The 22917-nt window shown below is 41.5% G+C and overlaps 1 protein-coding gene across 5 annotated transcripts in view; it reads left to right on the plus strand.

The window, feature by feature from the left end:
* The window catches only part of TACC2 (transforming acidic coiled-coil containing protein 2), a 57779-nt gene that overhangs the window by 14180 nt on the left and 20682 nt on the right, over positions 1-22917 (plus strand). For 2 of the 5 annotated variants that reach the window (XM_071446324.1, XM_071446326.1), the window contains exons 2-8: positions 3921-4084; positions 10610-11912; positions 15069-15104; positions 16591-16651; positions 17747-17954; positions 21665-21726; positions 22545-22660. In XM_071446324.1, coding sequence (XP_071302425.1) covers positions 3921-4084; positions 10610-11912; positions 15069-15104; positions 16591-16651; positions 17747-17954; positions 21665-21726; positions 22545-22660 — 1950 coding nt within the window. The remainder of the gene's footprint in view (positions 1-3920; positions 4085-10609; positions 11913-15068; positions 15105-16590; positions 16652-17746; positions 17955-21664; positions 21727-22544; positions 22661-22917) is intronic. The other 3 variants (XM_071446325.1, XM_071446328.1, XM_071446327.1) reach the window with 3 other exon arrangements.

The raw sequence follows: 22917 nt of genomic DNA on the forward strand, positions 1-22917 counted from the left end.
CCCTGCTATGGAACGAGAGCAGGGAGCAGGGTGGCACTGGCTGTGCTGCTGCAGTGTCAATATTGGAGGAACCCAAGGCAGATGGCAGCATTCCCACCACAGCCCAAGGCCACAGCTCTGTTGAAAGCCACTTTTTAATGAATTGAGTTTTCTGGTGGCAACTGGGGTGACCTCACTCACTTCAGAGCTGTGTCTGCCTGGCAAGGGCAGGCAGGGAGGAGAGGCTGGGGAATGAAGAAATCTCATTCTTACTTTCCAGCTACACTGACAAAAAGGCAATTTTTCCTTATGCAAATCGGGGAGGATTTCAGTTGTAAGAACCTGTGGTTTATAAAAAAGGTAATGTAACTTATGAGGCTGGGTTTCCACATGGCCAGAGGTGAGGAAGAGAGGTCAACCCTGGTTCTGCCTTCAGTATTTCCTCCAGAGATTTATGTAACAGGCTGGGCAAGAGCTCAGACTTCCCATATGAGAGTGGGAGTGCTCAGGCTCCTCAAGTTGATGCCAGATTTCATTGGTCTGGTCTGATTCTTGGATTTCCCTGTTCTCCCCTGCTGTGGGACCCTATCTGTATGTGCTAGATTTACTGTTTACTGGTGTCTTTCAAGAAGGGACATGAAAGAGACAGACTGAAAGAATGTTTTGTGACTTCTATGATCTGTATTTTTTCACTTGTTATGTATATAATCCAGAGGATACAGGTGGAAAGAGTTGTATGACATGTTATGAAGGTAAGCTCCCACTATTGTCCCAGGCTCCTTCCTGTAGTTCCCACTTCATCACTGCCCCACAAACAAGTCCTGCAGCCTCACACTCTGCTTCATCCTTGGCTGGAGCTTCAGAATCATATTCTAGAAGGCACAAAACTCTTCCTTTGCTGACAACCTTCCCACAACTGGACCTGTGGTGGCTGCTCCTTGTGCAGCTTTGAGTTGGTGCCAACTCTCAGGATGTATCACAATTTGGCAATCTTGCTTTGCACCAAGAACTGTACAGCAGCAGCATTATTTCTTTTTGTCCCATGTATTCCCTGTGTTTCTCAGATAAAAGGCATTGTGAATTGAACTGGCTGAAATACATAATTTCCTTTTCACAGAAAATCCTGTTTTTCTGGGAAAATCTTTTCTTACCATTTGAACGTAGGACTGTGGTCTTAAAAAATACCTCATGTAAGAGAGATCATCTGTATTTTCACTAAGGAAAACTGAACACAAGATTTAATATTTCCAGGATGCATGTTGACTTTGGAGCATAGTACTGGAATGTGCTTCCAGGCTTTATGCCCTTGCCCAGATCCCAGGCCATGATAAAGAAGGTTTTTCTGGTATTAAGCTTCCCTTCATGTTTCTTTGTTAAATAGAATTTTCTTTGTGAGCACAACTGCTTCTCATAACAAGGATTTGAGTTATGGTTAAGACAGTTCTTACTTGATTGTACTAGCTGAAAATCAGGAGTGTTGCATCAGAATCTTTTGGGAATTATTAAATATTGGCAAAACAAAGCCTTTTTCTGGACCTCAGGCACCTCAACTGTCTGTCCACAGACTCAAGAGGTTTCCCAGAGTGGAAACTCATGCAGTGAACAAAAAAGAGCAAGTATTTCTATTTACTTCAAATGGTTTTCCCCAATTCATCCAAGGAGGAGACCAAGTAAACAGAGGGGCCTCCTTTAAAAGGTAGATAAACAGGCACCGATTCTCTCCATAATTTAACTAAGGAGGACACAGAGCTGCTCCATCAAGGCAGTTTAACAAATTCTTCCTTGAGTAGGATATGAAAATAGAGGTTTTTCCATTCCAGTTTCTGTGTATGTTATGAGTCCTGTACAGACAGTTTGGGAAAAAGGAGTCTAAACATTATTGTTTGAGTGTTTCAGAGCTAGACTTTGAGTTCAAATTGTAAAGGGTGAAACATTAATTAAATGCAGCACAATGAAGAACTACGTGAAAGCCTGAGAGATATGAATTACTTCTCATTTTGTTGGTTTAGATGATAACTTCCTGGGTTTATTTTTATGACACTGGGAAAATATCACACAACTCTGTTTCTCTTTGATTCTTCAACTTTAAAGTTTCCTGAACCAGCTCCATGGAGGGAGGAGAAAGCTTATTTGTTGTTGTTGTTGAATACCTATTGTGAAGCTTTATTTATAGAAGCCCTTTGTTTGCAGCTGTTCTTTAAGCTTAAAATATGTAGAACTTAAAACATGGTGCATCTTTGGAGGGCTATGATTTGAAATGATGCAGTGTGCCTGTTCCAGTCTGACTGTTCTGTGGCCTGAGGAATGAGGATGGTTAAAGAAGTGGCACAAAGGGTTTTTGAGGAGCAGATATAATGGAAAGCCAGACACAGTGGTTTTGAGCTGTGTAGGTTTGGGGAGAAAAAAAGAAATCTCCAAAGACCTGAAGTTATAACCTAGTAGAACTCTTTTTGTTTCAGGGGTGATGAGCCAGGATTTGGTTGGCACAGGGTCATGATGTGCATCCCAGTGGGGTGGGAGCTGTCTCTGGGATTCTGCAGAGAAGAGGGAGAGGGAAGATTGGGACCACTGTGCTCCTTGAGGTGGCACTGGGGTCTCTTCTCCCCCAACTCTCTGAAGGCTTTATACCATGATAGAATTAGGCAAAGGAATGTAAATCCTGTGTTTGTATTTCTCCTGACATGGAGCTGCTCAAAATAATCAGGGGTCTCAGGAAACCAAACAGTCTGGCAGCTCAGAGCTACCTTCTCACTCAAGCAAAATGAGAGGAGCCCTTGATTTGGGCTGGCCTGTGGAGTGCTTCTGGATGAAATGGCTTCTCATTTTATGGCAACAAAGAACCCACTGGGAAGAGGCAAATCTGTCCTGTCCTTCAGCAAACTGCTGTGTTCAATTTACTTCATTACAGACCAACAGTCCAAAACTGCATCTGACTAACAGAAACTCTTACTGAATGGATACTGAACATATGTTCAGTACATATTGAATATGACACCATTGTTACTGCATTCCTTGCTCCCAAACAAAGGATGAAATGTTTATCATTTGGGCTCAGTTTGAGTATGATCTATAGTTTCCAGACCTAGAAGGACAGTTTCTTATGGCTATATACCTCTAAGAGCAAGTGGTGTGTCCTTGAATGGTTTAGATCTTTAATTAATGTTTGTGTTCCTCATTATTTTGTAGAGTTGCTCCCTTTCAAGCTTGTGTTTCACTTGAATGACTCCATTTTGAGTGCTGCTGTCTCATTCCTGGGCTGGCATCAACCCATGGTGGTCTCTGTGTTTTTGTGTCCCTGTGAGCACATGGTGCCACAAAAGGATTATTTCTAATACTAGGTTTCCATGCATTTTACAGGCTGTCTTCCCTTGTGTCACAAGGTCTGTTTGAAAAGGGCTCTGGTAAAATTCTGCTGAAAATAGAATGTAGTATTGCCATGGGAGGAGGATGCACAGGAGTTGCCTGCACCTCACCTTCATATCTGCTCTCTCACCCTTGAGGACACACAAAGAAATTTGGTGTTGTTTTAGACGTTTGGGGTTTTTAAATGAAGCTAGGAAATTCTCTTCAGAAGAGTCTTTTTATTTGTATTTTTTAGTTAATTTAGGTGTGCTTATGCAAGGGAGTAGCACAGGGGTATTGGTCTGTGTGGCTGAGCCACCCTCACACTGCAAAGCAGGATTCGCAGGATGGATTCATTTCCAAGTGTGTGTTCACTTCTGTAATTCAAATTACATGAATCCTTGTCTAGGGAGAAAACCACAGCCATGACATCCTGCTCTGGAAGCCATCCTGGAATGCCAGATCTCCTTTGGGAAGCACAGAGGTAGCCTGAGAGCTGAGGTCTGTGCCACCAGCTCAGGAATCCCAGTGCTGCCAAGCCTGACCTGCAAACATGAATTCTCACTGCGCTCACCAGTTTCTGTTTTGATTCTCCCCAGGAGCTCTGACTCCGAAGAAGCATTTGAGACCCCGGAGTCCACTACACCTGTCAAGGCACCACCTTCACCTCCACCACCTCCCCCTGAAGCAGCAGCAGCAGCAGAAGTTGTTGCAGACGTAGCAGAGCAAGAAATAAAACCTCAGCTGCCCGTGGAAGATACAGGTAAGGAGTGGGACACGTTACTGGGGGAGGTGAATGTGCAGGGAGGTGTTTCTCTAAGCACTGGCAAGGAATTAATGCTAATCAATTGGCTTCAGGAATATTAATTAATTACCCATGCAGAGAGGAAAAAACCCTGTTGCCTCCTGGAATAAAGTAATGGAGAATCTGTTCATAACATTTGAAGAATATTAAAGAAAGAGGTGCTCTCTAGAAAAAAACTTTCTTCCTTTTGAACCAAGCTTCTTTTTCTAGGATTTTTACAGAGTCCATTGAGTAGAAAAAAGAGATGTGGTTTGCAGATGCAGATACGTGTGTGAGCACTGTTAACTGTGACAATTAACAAAATGCCACTTGAAAATGTGTTACTGGAGCAGGAGGTAGTCAAAAAACAGAATTACTGATTTTATAGGAGGAACATGGAGCTACATATGAATGTATGTATGGTATACATATGTGAAAATTGGTTCATACTGGGAAAATAAAATCTTTAAAAAGGGAGAATTGTGTTTAAAACCCAAAGAAATTCTTTCCCCCAAAAAGTGTTCTTTGTTCTCCAGATTGAGTAATGGAATATGAGGGAGTAGAAAGCATGCTATTAGCCCAAAATAGCTTTGTTTGGGCTGTCAGATGACAGCTCAACAGCTTGAGACTGAATTCCCCATTGTGCTGTCTTTTTTTCCATCTGAAAGTCAAGTCATCTTGATCACCTGGCTAAATTGTATGCAGATAATATTTTTCCCAGCAGTCTAAAGCTGCTAAACACTTGTGTTTGGAAAGAGTTGTAGCATCCCACCAAAGGGAGTTACTCATTAAGCAATGCTGTTTAGGATCTTGATTTATGATAGGTTTTTAAGAAGCTTCAAGGATTTTCTACTAACTGATTTCACAAAATAAAAAGTAAATACTGAGGCACCCTGATGCTTTTTCCTTTCTGCTGTTAGAGTTCCCGCATCATTGTAGCAAAAGTTACTCATTTTGCATCTTTTTTCCTTTTTTTAAATCTTTGGCAATCCAATGATTACAAAATAAGTGCTCAGAGAACAAAAGAACACACATGCTGAACAGGGTTGGAGTGTGCTTTTAATTACTGCAGTAGATTATCTTCAAGCCCCTGGTTACACATGTGCTTCCCTGGCACATGTGATTCTTGTCTCCTTCCATCCCAGTTTCCCCCCTCCTTTTTTTTTCAGATCTTTTTGAAGAAAAGTGGGAAACTGAATTTAGCTATTCACAGCCAGTGTGAACTTTATTGGAGGCCATTGGATAGCAGAGGGGAAACCAGTTCATTTGCAAATCAGATTGTCCATGGGAGGCAAGTTACAGCAAAATGACAGAGATCTGTTCAGTGATCCAAAATGATGCAAAACACAATTATACAACAGGGGAATTGATTGGAGGGGAAGAAGATGCGTAATGCAGAAAAAATCCAAATGTAGGAGGGCAGCACAAAGCAATTCATTTGTTTTGGAAATCTTTAGAAGAAGTAAATAATAATAAGACTATAGTTTAGGTGTTTAGAAATGAGAAAAGTTAAACATTTTGTACTGTATAAACCCCTTGAGTGTCTTCTAGTTTATTTATTTCATAAGTTATGCATGTGGCTGCACACAAAGAGAATTGTGGTCCCTTCCTCAGGGCTCAGGGGCATTAAAGCAGAGTTCTTGGGTGGCACCACACAGCTAAAACCCAGGTTTCACTAGAGGAGGAGTGAGGAATATGGGCAGCTGGAGAGGCTGGCACAGGGAGAGGCAGCAGTGTCCTGCTGGGCTCCTGGTCCAGCAGCCACATGGCTTTGTCTTCACTTGGGATGGGTGACAGAGCGTGGTTGGGTGGAAGGAGGGAGCACAGCAAGTGTTTAAAGGATTCTTTCATCTCTAGCTGACAATAATTACTTATGCAGATGGCTGCAGTTGTGTTGCATGATATCATTAGCACAGCAGCTGGACCCCCCCACTGCTGGAAAGGCAAGAGCAGAGGTTTTAATTAGGTTGACTTCAGTGGTCCTTTAGTAAATATGATGGAAGTGAACTAAGCTGGACTGGTGCTGGGTTTGTGCCAGCTCCTGGTGGGGTAAAACCTGCTGCATGGCTCTGGTCCATCAGCAGCAGAGCAGAGGAGGGGAGTCAGTCTGAGGGCAAGTCTGGAGGGGAAGAGGAGCAACAGAGCAAGGATGGAAACTACCCCTGAGCCCCAGGACTTGCCACCAATGAGCCCTTCCATTCCTCCCTAAATAATTCTGGGAAATATGGGTTATAATCTCACATTGGAGTGTTTGAGGTTGCAGTTATTATTGCCATTATTTTAAATTATTGTTACTTGTCTCCTCAGCTTCCCACAGCAGTGTCCTCTTGTCCCTTGTTTCATCCATCTGAGCACCAGAATGCCCCCCAAGCCCATTCTCCCAAGTACTCTGGTTTTGGCCAGGAATTCCTGCCTAGGAACTTTCTGTCACCCCCACTGCCTTCCCCAGGTGATTACTGAATTCAGATTTTATTCAGGGGAAGGTGAGATCTGGAGTCCCCTCTGTGCCTTACAGCCCAACAATCAGGATATGGGGTACCTATTTTTGAGTCCTTCTGGTGCCAAGGAAATTCAAGGCCAGGTTTTCCAATAGACACATTATGGTCCAGACAAAAACAAACTAAATTTTTGGTATGGACAGCATTCTTCTTCAGAGTTTTTCTTCTTGAAGCCTGATATGGAAAATTTGAAAAGAAACTTTTCTATACAATGTTAGAATACATCTTAGAATAAATGACAAAAGTATTTTTACAGAACTTTAAACAAGTGGTACTAATTGATTTTCTGGCATCAAAGGGTTTCCATAAGAAGAAGGAACTTGAAGTAAACCATGTTTCAAAATTTCTAGTGTAAGGCAATTCCAGTTCCTATATGCTTTTGGCATTTTTTCCCCATAACATAGTAACTGGATGCATGGTGTATGCATTTTCCAGAAGTTTGCCTTTGTTTGCTTTTTCTCTAGAAAACAGAACTGATATTCAATTTCTTCTCTATTTGCTTATTACATCTGTTTAAATGTTATTGCTAAGCCTGTCAGAAGAGTGTTTCATTTTGTTTCCAGATCAGCAGTCTTGAGGCCTATTTCCAGTTTATTTCTGCTTTAGAGAGGCTTCAGCAAAGTAGCCCCTTGCCTTGGCTACTTCTGTAAAAAAGCAACAGGAATTTGTTTTGTTTATTAATGCACACAGTGTTACAATATTTTATTCATGTTCTCAGGCACAGGGTGGGATTCCTGGGTCTGTCCTGTGCAGGGCCAGGAGTTGGACTTCAGTGATCTTTGTGGGTTCCTTCCAGCTCAGGATATTCTGTGATTCTGTGACTTTCTAGCAACTTCTGGTTCTTCCATAGCAGGTGCCAGGTGAAAATGCCAAGTATTAAGTACACCAGGTAACTCTTAATATTTAGGTCTCATCACCTGGATACAAGAAATCTGAGATTTATATTGTTGAGTTTGGGTTTGGGAATTTTTTTATAGTTGATCCAGTGGAAATGTGGTTGGAATCAGAGGAATTTCCCAGTGGAAGGAGCAGAACTTGGACCTTCTTTTTTAATTAATGAAATTGGGGGTTTGAGGAGCTTGCCTGGTTTTTTTTATTGCAGTGTAAGTTCCCCAGCTATCCTCCAGGTTCTTGGAGAGCTTTATAAAATTTAATATCTTCTTGTGGGCAGCTCCTACCAGTATAAATTGTGGGTGACTCAGTGCTAATAAAAGGCATAAACCTGATTTAAAATGTTGTGCTGCTCTCTCTCTCTAGGGCAGGTAAATCCTGCCTTAAATCCCATAGCTGGTGTTGTAGTATGTTCCTTTGTGCTCAAACTGCATTTTACTAAAATACTGTAGTGATACTGATTGGCTTGATTTTGTGTTGTAAAAGGACAAATGTCTCTGCTCTCTGAATAGGCTCTTAATGTCAGGAAAGTGTGGTCTTCATGACTTTGTAGTAATAAAGCCTTGAGTACCATTTATGCCTCCTGCCCCAGCAATTCTGCTGCTACCATGAGCGAGCCAAAAGAGGCTGACAGCAGCATTTCTGTACTGCCAAGAGCTGTTTGCTGAGACAGTTTCACATCTTGTTTCATAAAGAAACAATAAAAATATCGAGCAGCGCTCTGCAGAAATCTGTACTCTTGAGTAGAAAGGATTTGATGAGGAGGAAGTCATGAAATAAGCAGTTAAAGAAGATTAAAGCCTTGCACTGTGTGGAGCCCACAGAATTGAAATGTTGCTTTGTTGGGAGTAGATGCAAAGCCTTGCACTCCTTTTGTATGATGCATCCCAAACCTCATCCTCTTATTTACAGTCCAAGTCCTGCAGGGCAATGGTTTATTTTATTTTATTTTATTTTATTTTATTTTATTTTATTTTATTTTACTTTGTTTTAGTGCATGTTTATAACTACTTGGAACAAGGGCCTCAATGCTGCTGAGGGCTTTGACGTAGGCAGGAATGCAAACAGTGCATAACTGCAGATGACTCCTCATTCAGATCCCACTTTGATTTCATGCTGACCTACATTTGTACTCCACTGGCATCCCAGTGTTTATTGTGATGTGTTCCCCTGAAGTGCCTTCCAGTCTCCTTTCAGGGTGAAAGGGACAGATGAGGCTGATGCTGGAGGTCTGTGTCACTCTCTGAGTGCCCTTTGAAGGAGTCCCATCAGTGTCACCAAGTGATGTGTGTGTGAAGTGGGCACCAGCCTAATTAATGACCCCTCAGCCAGGCTGAAACCAAGCCCAAACCAGTGGGGATTAAGGAGAAAAATAAACTGTTCTGAAGTACTGCCACGCTATTAGCATTCATTTAGCAGAAAAAACACATTAGAATATCATTTTAATTGATGTATCCTAGTGAACTTCCACAGTCTTAAAAGAGAAACTGCGTAGCTGTCATCCCTTTGACAGTCTCTGGAAGTACATGGTGCCACATTGGGAAATGTGTCCAATTCCCTTAAAAATCCTTTTCTGTGCTCTACACCCATAAATAATAATCCTTGCAGACACACAATTTCTTCTGAAACAAAGGAAATCTTTTTTTCTCTTTTCTTAATCCATTCATAGCTTCTCACTAAAATAATAATTGATTGTCTGTATGGCTTTTATGAACAGTGTTAATGAATGTAGCAGAGCAAAATGAGAGTTTTTCTGCAAAACATGTCAGGATTGGAATGAAAAGGATGAGCAGAAATGTCTCTAAAATCGTTTAGGGCTGAGCAAAAGACTCATTTTTGTTTGACTGTTTTTCTTTATAATTGCATAATTAAAAAAATATGACAGTGTGAAGAAGGCTGTGTTGCTTCACCAGGAAACACGGGGGCATTTTGCTCCTCTGTGAGAGCTGTGAGCAGCTGGCTCAGCCCAGCCTGAGCTGGGAGCTGGAGAGAGCTGTCCCAGGTCTGGGGTACCCCACAGGGACACTCAGGGACAGAGGCGTCCCTGGTTCATTCAGGTCAGAGTAGAGCAGTCACAGCAGGAGCAAACCATATGCAGGATTTGTAAAACATTTGCATAATCAACTTAATGAGCTGGAAGGCAGCAAGGACCATCAACTTCCTGCTTTTCTACCTCTCTATTTTCTGATTTTTTGTTATTCACTCTTTTTCTACTTTCTCCGATAGTTGTTTTATCCCAAGTGAAGAGACTCCTATAAATCATTTTAGGATTCTATTCAATAAGAAAACCTTTAATTGCAGCGGAAAGCTGCTTGGATTAAGAGTTTTGACATAAATCTCTCTGCAAAATTTTCTTTTCATCAACAAGTTAGAACTACACTTGGAAAAACCTGGTTTAAATAATCAGTAGGGAGCTTCTAGCTTTTTAAAAGAAGATTCTTCAACTGAAAATATTTGCGGAGTTCTCTAAATGACCTTGTTTAGTTTCTTTTACCTTTACCATAATTTATTTCATATTAAGTTCTCAATTATTCATGTCTTTTTATAAACTTGTAATTATTGACTGCTTGGGGCAGACAGAGGAGCAGCATTGATGGGTTGTGGAGAGGAAACCATTTTCCTCTGGGTAAATTGGTAAAAATAGCACATGGGAAACAAAACTTAAGGTCAACATGTAGTTACTGAAGCACCAGTCAATTTACAGGAGATTTACTTCATAAAAGCTCTGACACAATTGTGTGAACTCTTTATAGTAGTAGAAAATGGGAGTAAGAAAGTGCTTTATGTGCAGTTTTTCAGGTATTGGCAATATTTAGCATATTATGGTAATATCCATCTCTGTAAGTGGTAGTTTAGAAGAGGTGCTTTAGAGGTATTGCAAGTACATATTTTGTCTTTTTGTGAAACTTGCCTTGGATCCTGTTCTGGGGAGAACAGATCTGTTTTTTTCCTAATCCGGTTCAGATATTGAAAAAGTCACTTTGGTTTGCTTAGTCAATTTTGTATGATTTTAACGCCTTTTACTTGTAGCAATATTAGATTGTAATAAAACCTCGTAAGCCCCAGTTCTGAAAAGGTGTTTGAAGTGCACTGAGTTCTCTGCTTGCTCCCACAGGGCTGTGTTCAGAAGCTGACCCCGTAACCGATGTGTCACACAGCGAGCCAGTTCAGGAGAGCCCCTTCCGTCCCCCCTGCCATTCCTTCTCCGCTGTCTTCGACGAGGACAAGCCCATAGCCAGCAGTGGAACCTACAACTTGGATTTTGATAACATTGAGCTGGTTGATTCTCTCCATGCCTTAGGACCGAGCTCTGCAGAGCCCAAGAATCGTGACCCCAAAGCAAATGTCCGGAGAAAATCCACGGATTCGGTCCCAGTGTCCAAATCCACGTTGTCCCGGTCTCTCAGCCTGCAGGCCAGTGATTTTGATGGAGCATCTTACCTTGGCAACAGTGAGACATTAGCACCCTCAGCAGATGCCTACAGTACTGGTTCCAGCAGCGCTTCCAGTACCCTCAAGAGAACAAAAAAACCCAGACCAGCTTCCTTAAAAAAGAAGCAGTCAGCCAAAAAACCTCTGGATGCTCCACTGGTGAAGGAAACCCCACAAGAACCGCCTGAGCTTGGCCAAGCAGCTTGTGAGGACAAAGCACCTGAGGTGAAGGCTGACTCAGCAAAGCCTGAATGTACTGAACCTTCCAAAATCTCTGCTGAGAAAGAGGAGGCCCCATCTGTGCCTGAGGGATCTGAGCCTTCGGATCCGGACCGTTTGGAAGGGATTAGTGCATTTAGCTCCGGGGGCAGCAAGGTGCAGAACTCCCCCCCTGGCAGCAGGAAAACGCTGCCTCTAACCACGGCCCCCGAGGCCGTGGAGGTGACTCCACCAGACACTGGGGGACAGGAGGACCCTCCCATCAAAGCGGTGAGGCTGGAGTTTGATTATTCTGAGGAGAAAGGGGGGAGCGAAGAGCAGCAGGAGAGCGCTCCTCCTCCCAAAAAAGCAGGGAAAAAGCCTGGTGCTAAAATGCCGCTCCGGAGGCCAAAGACTAAAAAGCCGGTGGAGAAGCTTGACAATGCTCCGACCACCCCGACCAAGTCGCCCACTGATCCAAACGAAATCCCCATCACTAAAGGCTCTTACACTTTTGATATCGACAAGTGGGATGATCCCAATTTTAACCCCTTCTCATCCAGTACAAAAATGCAGGAATCGCCCAAACTGCCTCAACAAACGTACAGCTTCGAGCCGGACATGTGTGAGGACTCCATTGACCCTTTCAAGTCTTCTTCTAAGATTGCCAGCTCGCCTTCCAAATCTCCAGCTTCCTTTGAGATACCAGCCAGTGCCAACGAAACAAACGGGATGGAAGGAGACAGCCTCAACAAACCTGCCAAGAAGAAGAAGACGCCACTAAAAACGTAAGTTAAAGGGCAGAGACGTTTCTAGAATAGAAGCAGCACATCCCTTAGCACAGTTACACAGGATTTATAGCTCAGCAGGGAGAGGAAGGTGACTTTGGGTGTTGGTGGCCATAATTGGAGTCATGCTGAGCTGTTCCTGCTCTCAACCTGTTTCCTCAATAATTGGATATTTCCAGAACTACCAAGCCACGTTAGGCAACTGCATTTTTCAAGTCTTTGGGCTCAGCGTAGTTCTGAACCTGGTTAAATTTTATCAGTTACATACCCAATTTTATCGGTTACATACCCAATTTTATCAGTTATGTACCCAATTTTATCGGTTACATACCCAATTTTATCAGTTATGTACCAAATTTTATCGGTTACGTACCCAATTTTATTGCTTATGTACCCAATTTTCTGTGGCCTCATTCTGTGAAGTTGATGCTGTTTAAGATGACCAAAGTAATTCCACCAGCACAACTATTTTATGAATCATTGGTTTTGAGTGTGGGATGTGAAATAGTGACAGTGAAAGGCAGTGACAAATCTCATATTGCAAACAGCAGGAAGATGGTTTCATCCAGTGACTTATGGTTTTTAAAAGAAAATAACCTAGAACAGAAGAGTGCAGTATGGAAATACATTTTTATATATATTTATATATATACACAATTAAGAAAAAATTCCTTTTTATGAAAGAGCTTAAAACTGTGCAGAAAGTTTAAAATATCCAAAACTACTATATGGTAGGGAATTATCCAGCTTTTAGACATGGGTGACAAATTCCAGGATAAATTTGCTATTAGATATTTGGTTAAAAACCTCTCTAGCTGGTTGCTGATTTGCATGTTGCTTTATCTGCTCAGATATGGTTATTTTGAGTTGTTGATCCCTAAATTTAAGTGTCCCATATATCTGAAATTTATCTCCTGTGTATATCTGTAAGAAAGTATCTCAGTTCATGTTCCTTTATGGTTTAAATGTTTCAGCTGACTAACAAAAATGGGAGCAAATTTTTAAAATGCCAATTTAAGATAAGAAGATAACATGGTTAATGTAAAGCAGTACAAAAGCTGATCTCCTGTACAGGGTGAAATGGAGATTATTCAGATTTTTCTGAATAGCCTCCTGCCTTCTAAGCTTCTAATTCAAGTCCCTTGTCAGATTTGAGAAAGCTTGTGCCTTTATTTTATTTTCTTTCTAGGGGCATTTCTGACTTACTGATAGTTTAGTTGTGTAGTTGAGTTGTTTTCTTTGGGGGAGAAGCCTTTTTATTTCCTGGTGTTGCTACTTTTTGAGGTTCACCTGAAACTTTGTGGTAAATAACATTTTTCCAAGCCTGCAGTCCAAACTGATTTGGTCCAAACCAAGAAGATTTAAAAGTCTGACAGCAAGAGAGGAACAATTTGAATCTTACTGGGGATGTGCAGAGGAGAATTTTAATGTCACCAGATCTTTAAGTTTTTGCAGCCAGCCAGAGTCTCCTTGTGTCTTCCAGTAGCTGGAGTTGACAGACCCCCAAAGTGGCCTCTTGGGTTCTCCATCTGCTTTGAATACTGGAAAGAATTCCAAAGTTATTAATTTAGGGGGAAAATGAGTTTACAGAGAGTTTACAAAGCCATGTTTGTCCTTGAGAAAATCCATCACAGGAAAATTCTGTCTTGGAATGACAAAGTTCAGTGCTGGTGTTTATCAGGGTGGGGAGGTGAAGCTCCCCCAGCTCAGGGCTCTCAGGTTCTTGGGTCAGAAAGGCTGCAGGAATTGCCAGCCCGTGCTTGCCATTGCTTTCCCTGGGTTGTGTTGTGTGTTGCTCACTGCAGCCCTGTAACCTACTTTTGCAAGTGGGTTTTTTGGGTTTGTTTTTTTTTTTTTACAAAGATGAGACTGAATGTTAATAACCCATTGCAGCCTGCAGCTGTGGTACTTTCTAGAAGAAAATCACCATCAGGCTTGAGAGGGGATGCCAGGGTAGGCAGTGGCAGGAGGTTTTGTTAGCCCTGTTGAGGGGTGCAGAAATCAAACCCTGTTTGGAAATGAGTTCCTCATGTGGAAAGGCAGTGAGTTCTAGATTAGAGGTGAAGAAGCCAGGCATGAGTTTAAGCCTGTGCTGAGCTTGTACTACCTTGAATCTGAGCCATGTGCTCAGTCTAACATGTGCTAAATCAATAAAAATATGCCATTTTTGTTCTTGAATGAAACTGCAAGAATTTAAGCATTGACCTCCCTGTGAAAAATGATTTTACAAGAGGTGTGAGCTCGACACAAACTGCTCCCTGCTCATCTCCCTGAGTTGCTGAGCTGCTTGGAGACAATCACACTGCTCAGGTGATGCTGAGCAAAGAGCAGCTGATGCCTCCCCAGAGCCAGCTCACAGTGATGAGCAAAAATAAGTGGTTTCTAGAGATATTGCTTGTGCAGGCATTGCTGTGGAAGCCCTTGGATGGCTGGAGGCTGTTTGGAAATGGAAGGTGCCAGCTGTCATGGGCATTGCACGTGAGGAGAGATGAGCAGAAGCTGCCAAGCTTATAAGCAAATGAAAACTTCTCTTAGTTCAAGATGTTTGGCAAGGTTTGGTTCTGCTTTGGGGGTAACCAGTTTGCTCTGTTGGAACACCAGGTTAGGTTTTGGAGAGAGCCAAACCAGCTGAGATTTAAAGAAATGTCATTTTCTATCCTGACCTGGGTAAATGGCTTGAAATGGTCAAGTAGCATTTTCTGTGCTGTCACAACACATCAGCAAACATGACAAAACCTGGAATAACTGTGCCCTCTCCTTAAGCTTAGCTGCCATTCAGGAACAGTTTTGCATCTCATATAATAACAAATACTGTGTTCTGAAAAGCAAGCAGGTGGCCTCCATCAGGGCAGGCAAGGACAGTTAGTGTGCTGAGAGGAATTAACTTGAAGGTGTCAGCTTTGAAAAATGTGTTTTGTAAGATGAAAGCGTTTTAAAAGTGTAACATTGAACTAGAAAACATTGAAGGACTTGATGAATATTTTTATTTTCTCCTTGTGTGCATCAAAATAAAAAGTAGGGGTTAAGATTATACAGGTAGAAAATATGCATGATCAGATTGCCTTAACACATTAACATTAACAGAGTATTTGTAGGTTAATCTTTTTTGTCAGTTCCTTCTGTCTGTCTCTCTTTTCTTTGTCTTATTTGTCTTAGGATGGTAGAAGATGTGATGTCTGTATGTTCTCTGTTGTAAGTAATTCTAAGCTAACAATTCAAATTTCCTCTTTGATTTATGGGCTTTTTAATTTTACTTATTTATTTTGCAGCATGATCAGTTATTATTCAGCATGCAGCTTTTATGTTAATGATTTCATTTCACTTGCACATATGAAAGCTATTTTAAGTAAGATGCCTGACTGTGATTGAGTTTGCCTCATTATCTGTTGCCTATCAAAGAAGATCCTCCTTTAAAACCTATAGAAATTTTGTATCCTTGAGCTAAAATATGGAAGTTTTATTTCTACCCCTGAACAACATTGTACAATCAATTCTTTGTAAATACTGCATAAAATGCTGGTCTTTCTTGAAGGAAAAAGTTATCTAATTAATTCTTCCATCATAACTGGATAATTAATGGCATTGAACACACCAATATTCAGCTGCCCAATTTATTTTCCCCTCTAGATGTGGTATTGATTTACCCTCTGCCCACCATTAATTAGAATTAGAAACCCACCATTAGAATTTCTGGTGTCAGCCTTGCCTTCGTTGATCAGGGATGAGCTGGTGGGCTCAGTAATTTTTGCTGCTGCATCTCTGCATCTCTGTTCAAACATAAAGTCTTTATCAGTGAGTTTGCTAGAGTATTTTTCTCCCTTTTGTAGCTAGTAACATCAATGGTTTTGAAGGCAATAACTCTGGCAATGTGCATCAAGAGAACAGACAGATAATTCGTTTATTCCTGGTTAGAAAATATTTTTAGCCAATTGTGAATAAAGGCAACAGTAATAATTATATACTGTCATGACATAATTTATATTCTTCATTCATTTTGCTTGACTGAAACCTGTGGGATTTTGGAGGGCTACAGTGTCCATGCTCCCAGTCTGCACTGTGAGGTGTCAGGGGAAGTGGAAGCAGAATTGCCATATTGCTTGTTTTATTTGTTTTTAAAAAGATCTGTTCTGCCCATTTGTAATGACCCAGCTCATTCTTGCATCTGGGGAGCAGCATCTGCCTCAGATGGTTTTATATAGTTCATCTAAAGCAAACCAGGTTTTTTCTTCCTGGTTTTTGGGGTCATTGGAGCCTAAGTTTATCACAGTTTGAATTCTCAGGTGAAGGTGTGGGTTAGACCTAATTTTGGGATGTGAAACTGAAGCAGACAGAAGCTGAATCATTTCCACAAGGCCCTGGAGGGAGCCTGTGGTGGAGCAGGGATGTGAATTGCAGCTGAATTTGAAATGCAGTCTGCTCTGTGAATGTGTCAGGAGCTAGCATGAAAAATATGGCAATCCTGCTGCTCTCAGCTTTGGAGGGATGGAGGCCTGTTCCAAGTGCATGACAAAATATGTACCCATGGCATGGTTCTCTGTGGTGCTGCTTCCTAATGGATGGGACTTTAATGCAGAAGGGCTTACAGAGGCTGCATTGTCTGTGGCTGTCTCTTGCTAAGTGTGAAATGACCTGATTCTTGCTGCTGTTACCATATTAACACTTTGAACTTTATTTTCAGTGATACATTTAGGGTGAAAAAATCACCAAAAAGATCCCCACTATCAGATCCTCCTTCTCAGGTAAAGTGCTGCCTTATTTTGATGCATGTAATTTGTGTCCTTGAAGGGGTAAAAAGAAGGAAATTTTATTAATTTAATTGGAATTGAATGTTTAATAACAGAAGATATTTTTGTTTTAGACTTGTTCTTCCAATAATAAAGGAGATTTTTGTAAACAATATATGCATAAGTCCAAGTATGCATATATTCTTTACAAAATACATTCTTTATATGCATTGGGGTCTTACCATAAAGCATTAACCTTTTGTCCTATAAAGTGTATACACAATATATAGTAGTTCTTGTATTTTCTCTGGGAATTCCAGCTAGAGTATTAGCTAATGTACTTTGGAAAGCCCTGTGTTAAGATGGAACAAGGATATGAGTAAATATCTTCAGTCTGAAAAACAAGACTATCACTATCCACCCTGGAATTTTTAGATTAGGAAGTAAGAAACTAAAATGTGCCAAATTGGTGGGTTGGAAGGGAAATAGAAATAAACCAAGTGGGCTGATCTCCCAGGAGCATGTGCTTGGATAGCTTGATTCCATGTTGTAAACTGCTGGCAGGTGGTTTTCTTGGAAGAGAAGTTGACAAAAGCTGCTCTTCCACAAAGGCCTGACTGCTTTGATGTGGCACAGCTCCTTCCATGCTGCTGCTCCTCTTCCTGTTCTCCATCCTGCCCTTTTATTTGTGCTGCTTGACAGCATAGAAGTGAAGAAAGGGGAAAGGGTTCATGACCTCATGGTCCTACAAGGGTTTGCTCCAATGAGGGAAGCCTGAAAAGTCAGTTTTGGTAGTCAGGGACTTCAGTGGTGGGTGATGTGTGCCACTTGTGTCAAGTGCATAACAGATTTGAACAGCTCTGGATCTTCTTTCTTCCCTGTTATCAAAGCAGCTTTGCAATGCAAGTGTTTATCATCAAAGAGCTGAGTTATACTGGGAAAACTTGCTGCTGGTAGAGTTAGTATTTTCCATTAAGTATTTCATACAGCACTGCAGCAGAGATTATGGAATTAAAGAGATGGCTCAGGTGGTGCAGGGGAATTCAGAGATGGAGCTGCTCCACGTGTTAGTGAAAGATAATGGAATTAAGTGGCTCTTGTTTGCTGCAGGATCCCACTCCACTGCCAACTCCAGAAACGCCTCCTGTCATCTCCACGGTGGTTCACGCCACGGATGAGGAGAAGCTGGCGTCCTCCGTGACGGGGCAGAAGTGGACCTGCATGACTGTGGACCTGAACACGGACAAGCAGGACTACCCTCAGCCCTCTGACCTGTCCACCTTTGTCAATGAGACCAAGTTCAGCTCTCCCACTGAGGGTACTGCTCCAGCCAGGGGGTTTGCTGAGAGACAGGGCTTGGTTTGGCCAGGGGTGTTGGGTCTGTGCTCTGCTGAATGCAGACTCTAATTAGGGAACCCTAAAAATGGTGCTCTCTGGGCCATTCTGGGGAGCTGAATGTAAGACCCCAACAGTCCAGCCTTGAGTTTTCAGGAAAGAAAAGATGCTTAAAGGGAAATGAGAGGGCCCTTCAGAAAAAGTCTTTTGCTTTCTTTGTGTGATTAATTGTTCTTCTCTGTGAGCAGTGTGTTCTGTCAGTGCCTTCACAGGTGAATGGGGTCTGATATTGCTCCAGAGTCACTGAACTACTGATTCTGCCTGAGCCTGTTCCTTAACCTGCATGGGGGGAAAGGTCCCATGTTAAAATTCTGCTCAAATTTTCTGTATTGCAGTAATACCCATACCATGCCATCTCTCTTGCAGCTTCTTGGGCTCCAAATATTTTCATGCATAAAAGTGTCCAGGATATCCCCTCTGTAAGAGAGTTACCATTCATATTTCCAGATAAAATTCTCTACTAGATCAACTATAAAAGTTTTGTCCTGCCATACTTTCCTATGAGCAGCTGGGAGCTAAAGCTGGAAGTTTCTGTTTAGAGAGCTGTCATTCCAGGTCTGTGAAATTTGGAAGGGACAGAATTAAGACAATTTGTGTGTGGCCTTCCTTGGGGCTACCAGAGGGAATTCTGCTCCAAAAGCAGATGTTCAGCTTTGTGGGTGGGAAGCATGTTTGAGTTTAACTTGGCTTAAACTTTTTCTTCTTGATTAGAATTCATTTTTTCCCCCCATCCTTTCAGTCCCTGTCCCAATCTACCATTAAATCTACTTTCTGCCATTTTAGGCTGGGTCTAAATTTATGCCTGATTAAAAACTTTTAGGTCAAGGTCTTTGACATCAAAAAGCAACAACAGTCACAGTGCTTTTGTTGATATTCACATGCTTGTGTGCTTTTCTGAAATCTGTTGAGTATTCTAAACAGATAAGTATTTCAGTCTGAATGAATTCATTTGTCTTTATTGTCAAATCATAAATTTAGACATTGACTTCCCTGTATTTGAATTTTAAAAAATAACTTAAAAAACACTTTTTATAAAATAAGCCCCCCTAAATCTGGGAAGATGGAAACTATATGGAAGAAAATGGAACAAAGGAATAGTAAGAGACACTCTGAAACAATCATTTTAGCTTTCAAAGTGGGTAGAGGAAAGTGAGCAAAGCTCCTAATTAAATGGTAATTGTCTTGTCTCATGTGTGCTGCATGGTACAGTCGGGGTTTCAGATTACACACTCATTATCATCAACAATGCTTCTGCTTTTCATATCTCTTAAAAATAATAATTTTTTCTCCTTGTCAGTCTTGCTCCTGCAGCTTTGAGAAATTTCTGAGTAATTTGAGGGCCATTTCTCAGTGTAGATACTTTTACCTCTCCCAGACACCCGTGTGTTACCCTGTAACCTAACACTGCTTCTGTACAGATACAGCCCAGCTCCTGAGCCAGCCATTGCATCCAGCCCTTATCTGTGTCAGGCACTGCCTGTAGCTGCTGCCATTTTCCTGTTGCACAGACCTGAAATAAGCTGTAATTATTAGCAGAAAATTCTGATGTAATCTTGCAGCTATTTGTAGGAGGAGTTGGAGGACATCACTTAGTAAGTCTGTTGAACGTGTTTATAAAAGATAATTGTCTTGCTTCGTGGGATATCCTGGGCTTTTCTGATTTTGAATGCATAGAGATAACTGGAGCCTAAGATTTTGGAGGGGAGATGATGTCTGAGAGGAGAGGAGAGAGAGGAATTGTGCTGGAGACTCCTGAGAGCAGTGAGACGAAACAAACTGCGTTTAGCCAGCCGCGTTACTCCTTTTGTTTCTACTTGGACTATTTCCATCTGTGTCCTGCCTGGTTTTTGGTTTTGTTTTGTTTTTTTTTGTCAGCAGTGAAGTTAAATGCGTGTTGTCCCAGCAGTCAGTTTGGGTTGGGATTGCAGAGCTGCTGGCAGTGCTGCAGGCAGGTGGAGGATCCCCGTGGCTGTGCCAGCAGAGGACAGTGCTGGAACGTCTGCTGCCCCTGAGGCTGCCTGGACACTCAGGGCTTGCTCTCTGGAGCATAAAGCTGCTCCATAAACGCTCCTGATGCACCTGACTGGGCTGTCTGTGCATAAATGGGATACAGAGAGGCAGTTTCTAAACACTTGCTGCTGTTACCTGGGATTTCAGGCTTTCTCCTGCAGTTCAGCTCCTCGTAGAGGGTTTGAATTCATCCTTCCAATTTGGGTTTTGCTTTCACTGGGAAGAGAGGTGAATGAGAAAGGCTGTTGCTGGTATCTGACACCAGGAGGTTGTCCATCTTGCCTGGCTCCCTATTACCATTAAAAACATATGGTGCTAGGAATTTCAACGTGAGGAGCCTGCTATTACAGCTTTCTCTTCACTTACAGGTTTTACTGTGAATATCCCCAACCAGTACTGAGGGTTTGTGGCTCCTCCTCTTCAGTGGTTGTTTGACAAAATACATAGCTTGTGGAATTACAGTCCTTGTGCAGTGCTTTTTATTACTAAAAAAAAATAAAATTCAAGCATTGTAAAATCACATTGAACCCTCAAAAACTTTCTAAATCAACAAATCAGGCTAGAGATTCTCTTCAGGGTTGTTTGTTTTTAAACATAAAACATTTTAATGGTGGTTATCATCTTCTTAATGCAAGCTCTACTTTTTCAAAAGCTGCCCAAATCTAGAAGGATTTTAGCACATGATTTTATCATAATGCAAATGGTAGCATGCATTTCCTTAGGATTTATTTAGAGTCAGAATCAAATTATGCAAGTGGTTTATTGAATTAAGTCATGGAAACAGAACAAAGTACAGCATTTGCACAAATTAATTATGCTTTTAATTTTAAATTAAGTTGTCATTGTAGGAAGTTGGCTTTCATTTGAGTGCAGGATGGTATAATCTCTTTTCCTGTGTTAGATTTGTCTGCTTCTGTATCAACTACTGGGTGACCACAGACTGAGGAGAAATGCTGGTTATTCCCCCCAGTCTAACTGGGAGATTAGAAGCAGAGAAGCAGTAAAGATTTGCATTTTTATTACATTTTAGACTTAGGGTTCTTTGTAAATCTTCCTGCCTTAGACTCTTTCTCTGAAAGCAAAATGTGAGAACAGCCCCATAAGCTGGGCTGGTGCCTCAATCCTGGTTCATGAGCATTTTAGGTACCTTTTTCTTCAGTGATAGCCCAGTAGTTGTTCTGAATTAAGGGTGTGATAAACATGAAAAAATAGAAATTATTTTTTCTCAACAGCTGTTAAAATATGTTTAAAAGAAATTGGCATCAGCATTGCCATTTATTGAAAAAATGTGTTTTCTGTGATAAGATAACATGATAGGGGAAAGTTGCCTGTACTCTGAAACTACTCTGAAACCTTCTCAATATTCTGGTTCCCTGGGGCAAATTAAAAAGCTGAATTTTTTTCTGGCAAGCTGATTTGCCTGAAAAGTGTCAGGTTCATTGTTGAAAATGAGTGAATATTAACACCTTTTACTTTCTCTCTGTATAATCTATTTTTAATATGTCATTGGAAAGTATTGAGCAGAGTGGGAGTGGCCCTTGTCAATGAGAAGAGCTCTCATTTACTTCTGAAAAAATCGTGTCATGGCATGTATTAACACCTCTTTTTTTGTTTCTGTTGCAGAATTGGAATATGGCAACTCATATGAAATAGAATATATGGAGAAAATAGGCTCCTCTGTGCCTGTAAGTTCTCACCTCCATTTCCATTCATTTGCATTCCCCTGTCAGAATATACTATCCTGGTAATGCCCTCAGCCTCACCACCCTTTAAATTAATTATAATGTGCCTGCAGCAGATTTGCAAAACCAGTTCCTTGAAATTGGCATTACTGGGGTAAATTGCCTGTGCTTTGTTGTCCTGTGTCCTGTAAAGCTTGTTCCATTTCATGATTTTATTTCTAAGCTAGCATCACAGTAGTTCTCTCTGGAGATTCAAAGCCAATCAGTATTTCCAGCAGTGCAGAGTGCAGAGCTGTCTACACCAACTGCTGAACTCTTTTAGAAACTGGGAGTAAAAGTTTGAAGAAACTGGAGGGAATCAGGAGAGAAACATAATTAGTGTGAGGTCTGGAATGCTGCTCTGTACATTATCCCTTTTTTCACCTTCTTTTTAATCATGGATTTGATAGCTGGACTGGATCCAGTGAGGGGATATCCACTGGGGACATCAGGAAAATCACTCAGGTGGTGCTTAAAGCAATGAGAATATTCAGTGGACATTTTAGTAACACCCTCAGCCAAGGGGTGCCTCCTGCCTGACAGAACCAGAAATCTGATTAACCCCAAATTGGGAGAAGAAGAGCCACTACAAAGAGTGAACTGTTTAGGTTCTGTCCTTTAATAGTTTCTTCCTGGGAGGATCCATCTCAGTATCAGCATTACAACCCTGTATTATTAGTTTTCTGTCAACTCATTTGCTCACTAAAGGCTTCAGTGACCTGAATTATCTTTAATGGAGAATGGTTGAATTGCTTAATGAGTTTCTCTTTCCCTGTGGCCAGCAGGATGACAGCACCCAGAAGAAGCAGTCCTTGTACCTAATGTTTGATGCACAGCAGGAGAGCCCAGTGAAATCACCTCCCATCAGATTGTCTGACTCCACAACTCCCTGCTCAGGGTAGGTCACAGTGAGCAGAGCCTGTCAGGGGAGTGGGTTACCCTCAGAGCACATTCACAGGAACTTCTTCCTCTCTGTGCCTCTGTGCTGCCAAGTTATTTGTTTAAAAATAGATCCCCATCTGTGTACACATATGATAGAGAACAGAGGGCAAAGAGATACAAGTTTCAGGAGGGAATAAGGACATGGATTTCTCCTTCACATTTTAACTAAATAGCCAGTGTAGCAATTGTTTTACTGGGCAGTGGCCTCCTACT

This window comes from Agelaius tricolor, unplaced genomic scaffold (genome assembly GCF_023055355.1).
Source record: "Agelaius tricolor isolate 1412-34295 unplaced genomic scaffold, bAgeTri1.0.p SCAF_22, whole genome shotgun sequence".
NCBI lineage: Eukaryota > Metazoa > Chordata > Aves > Passeriformes > Icteridae > Agelaius > Agelaius tricolor.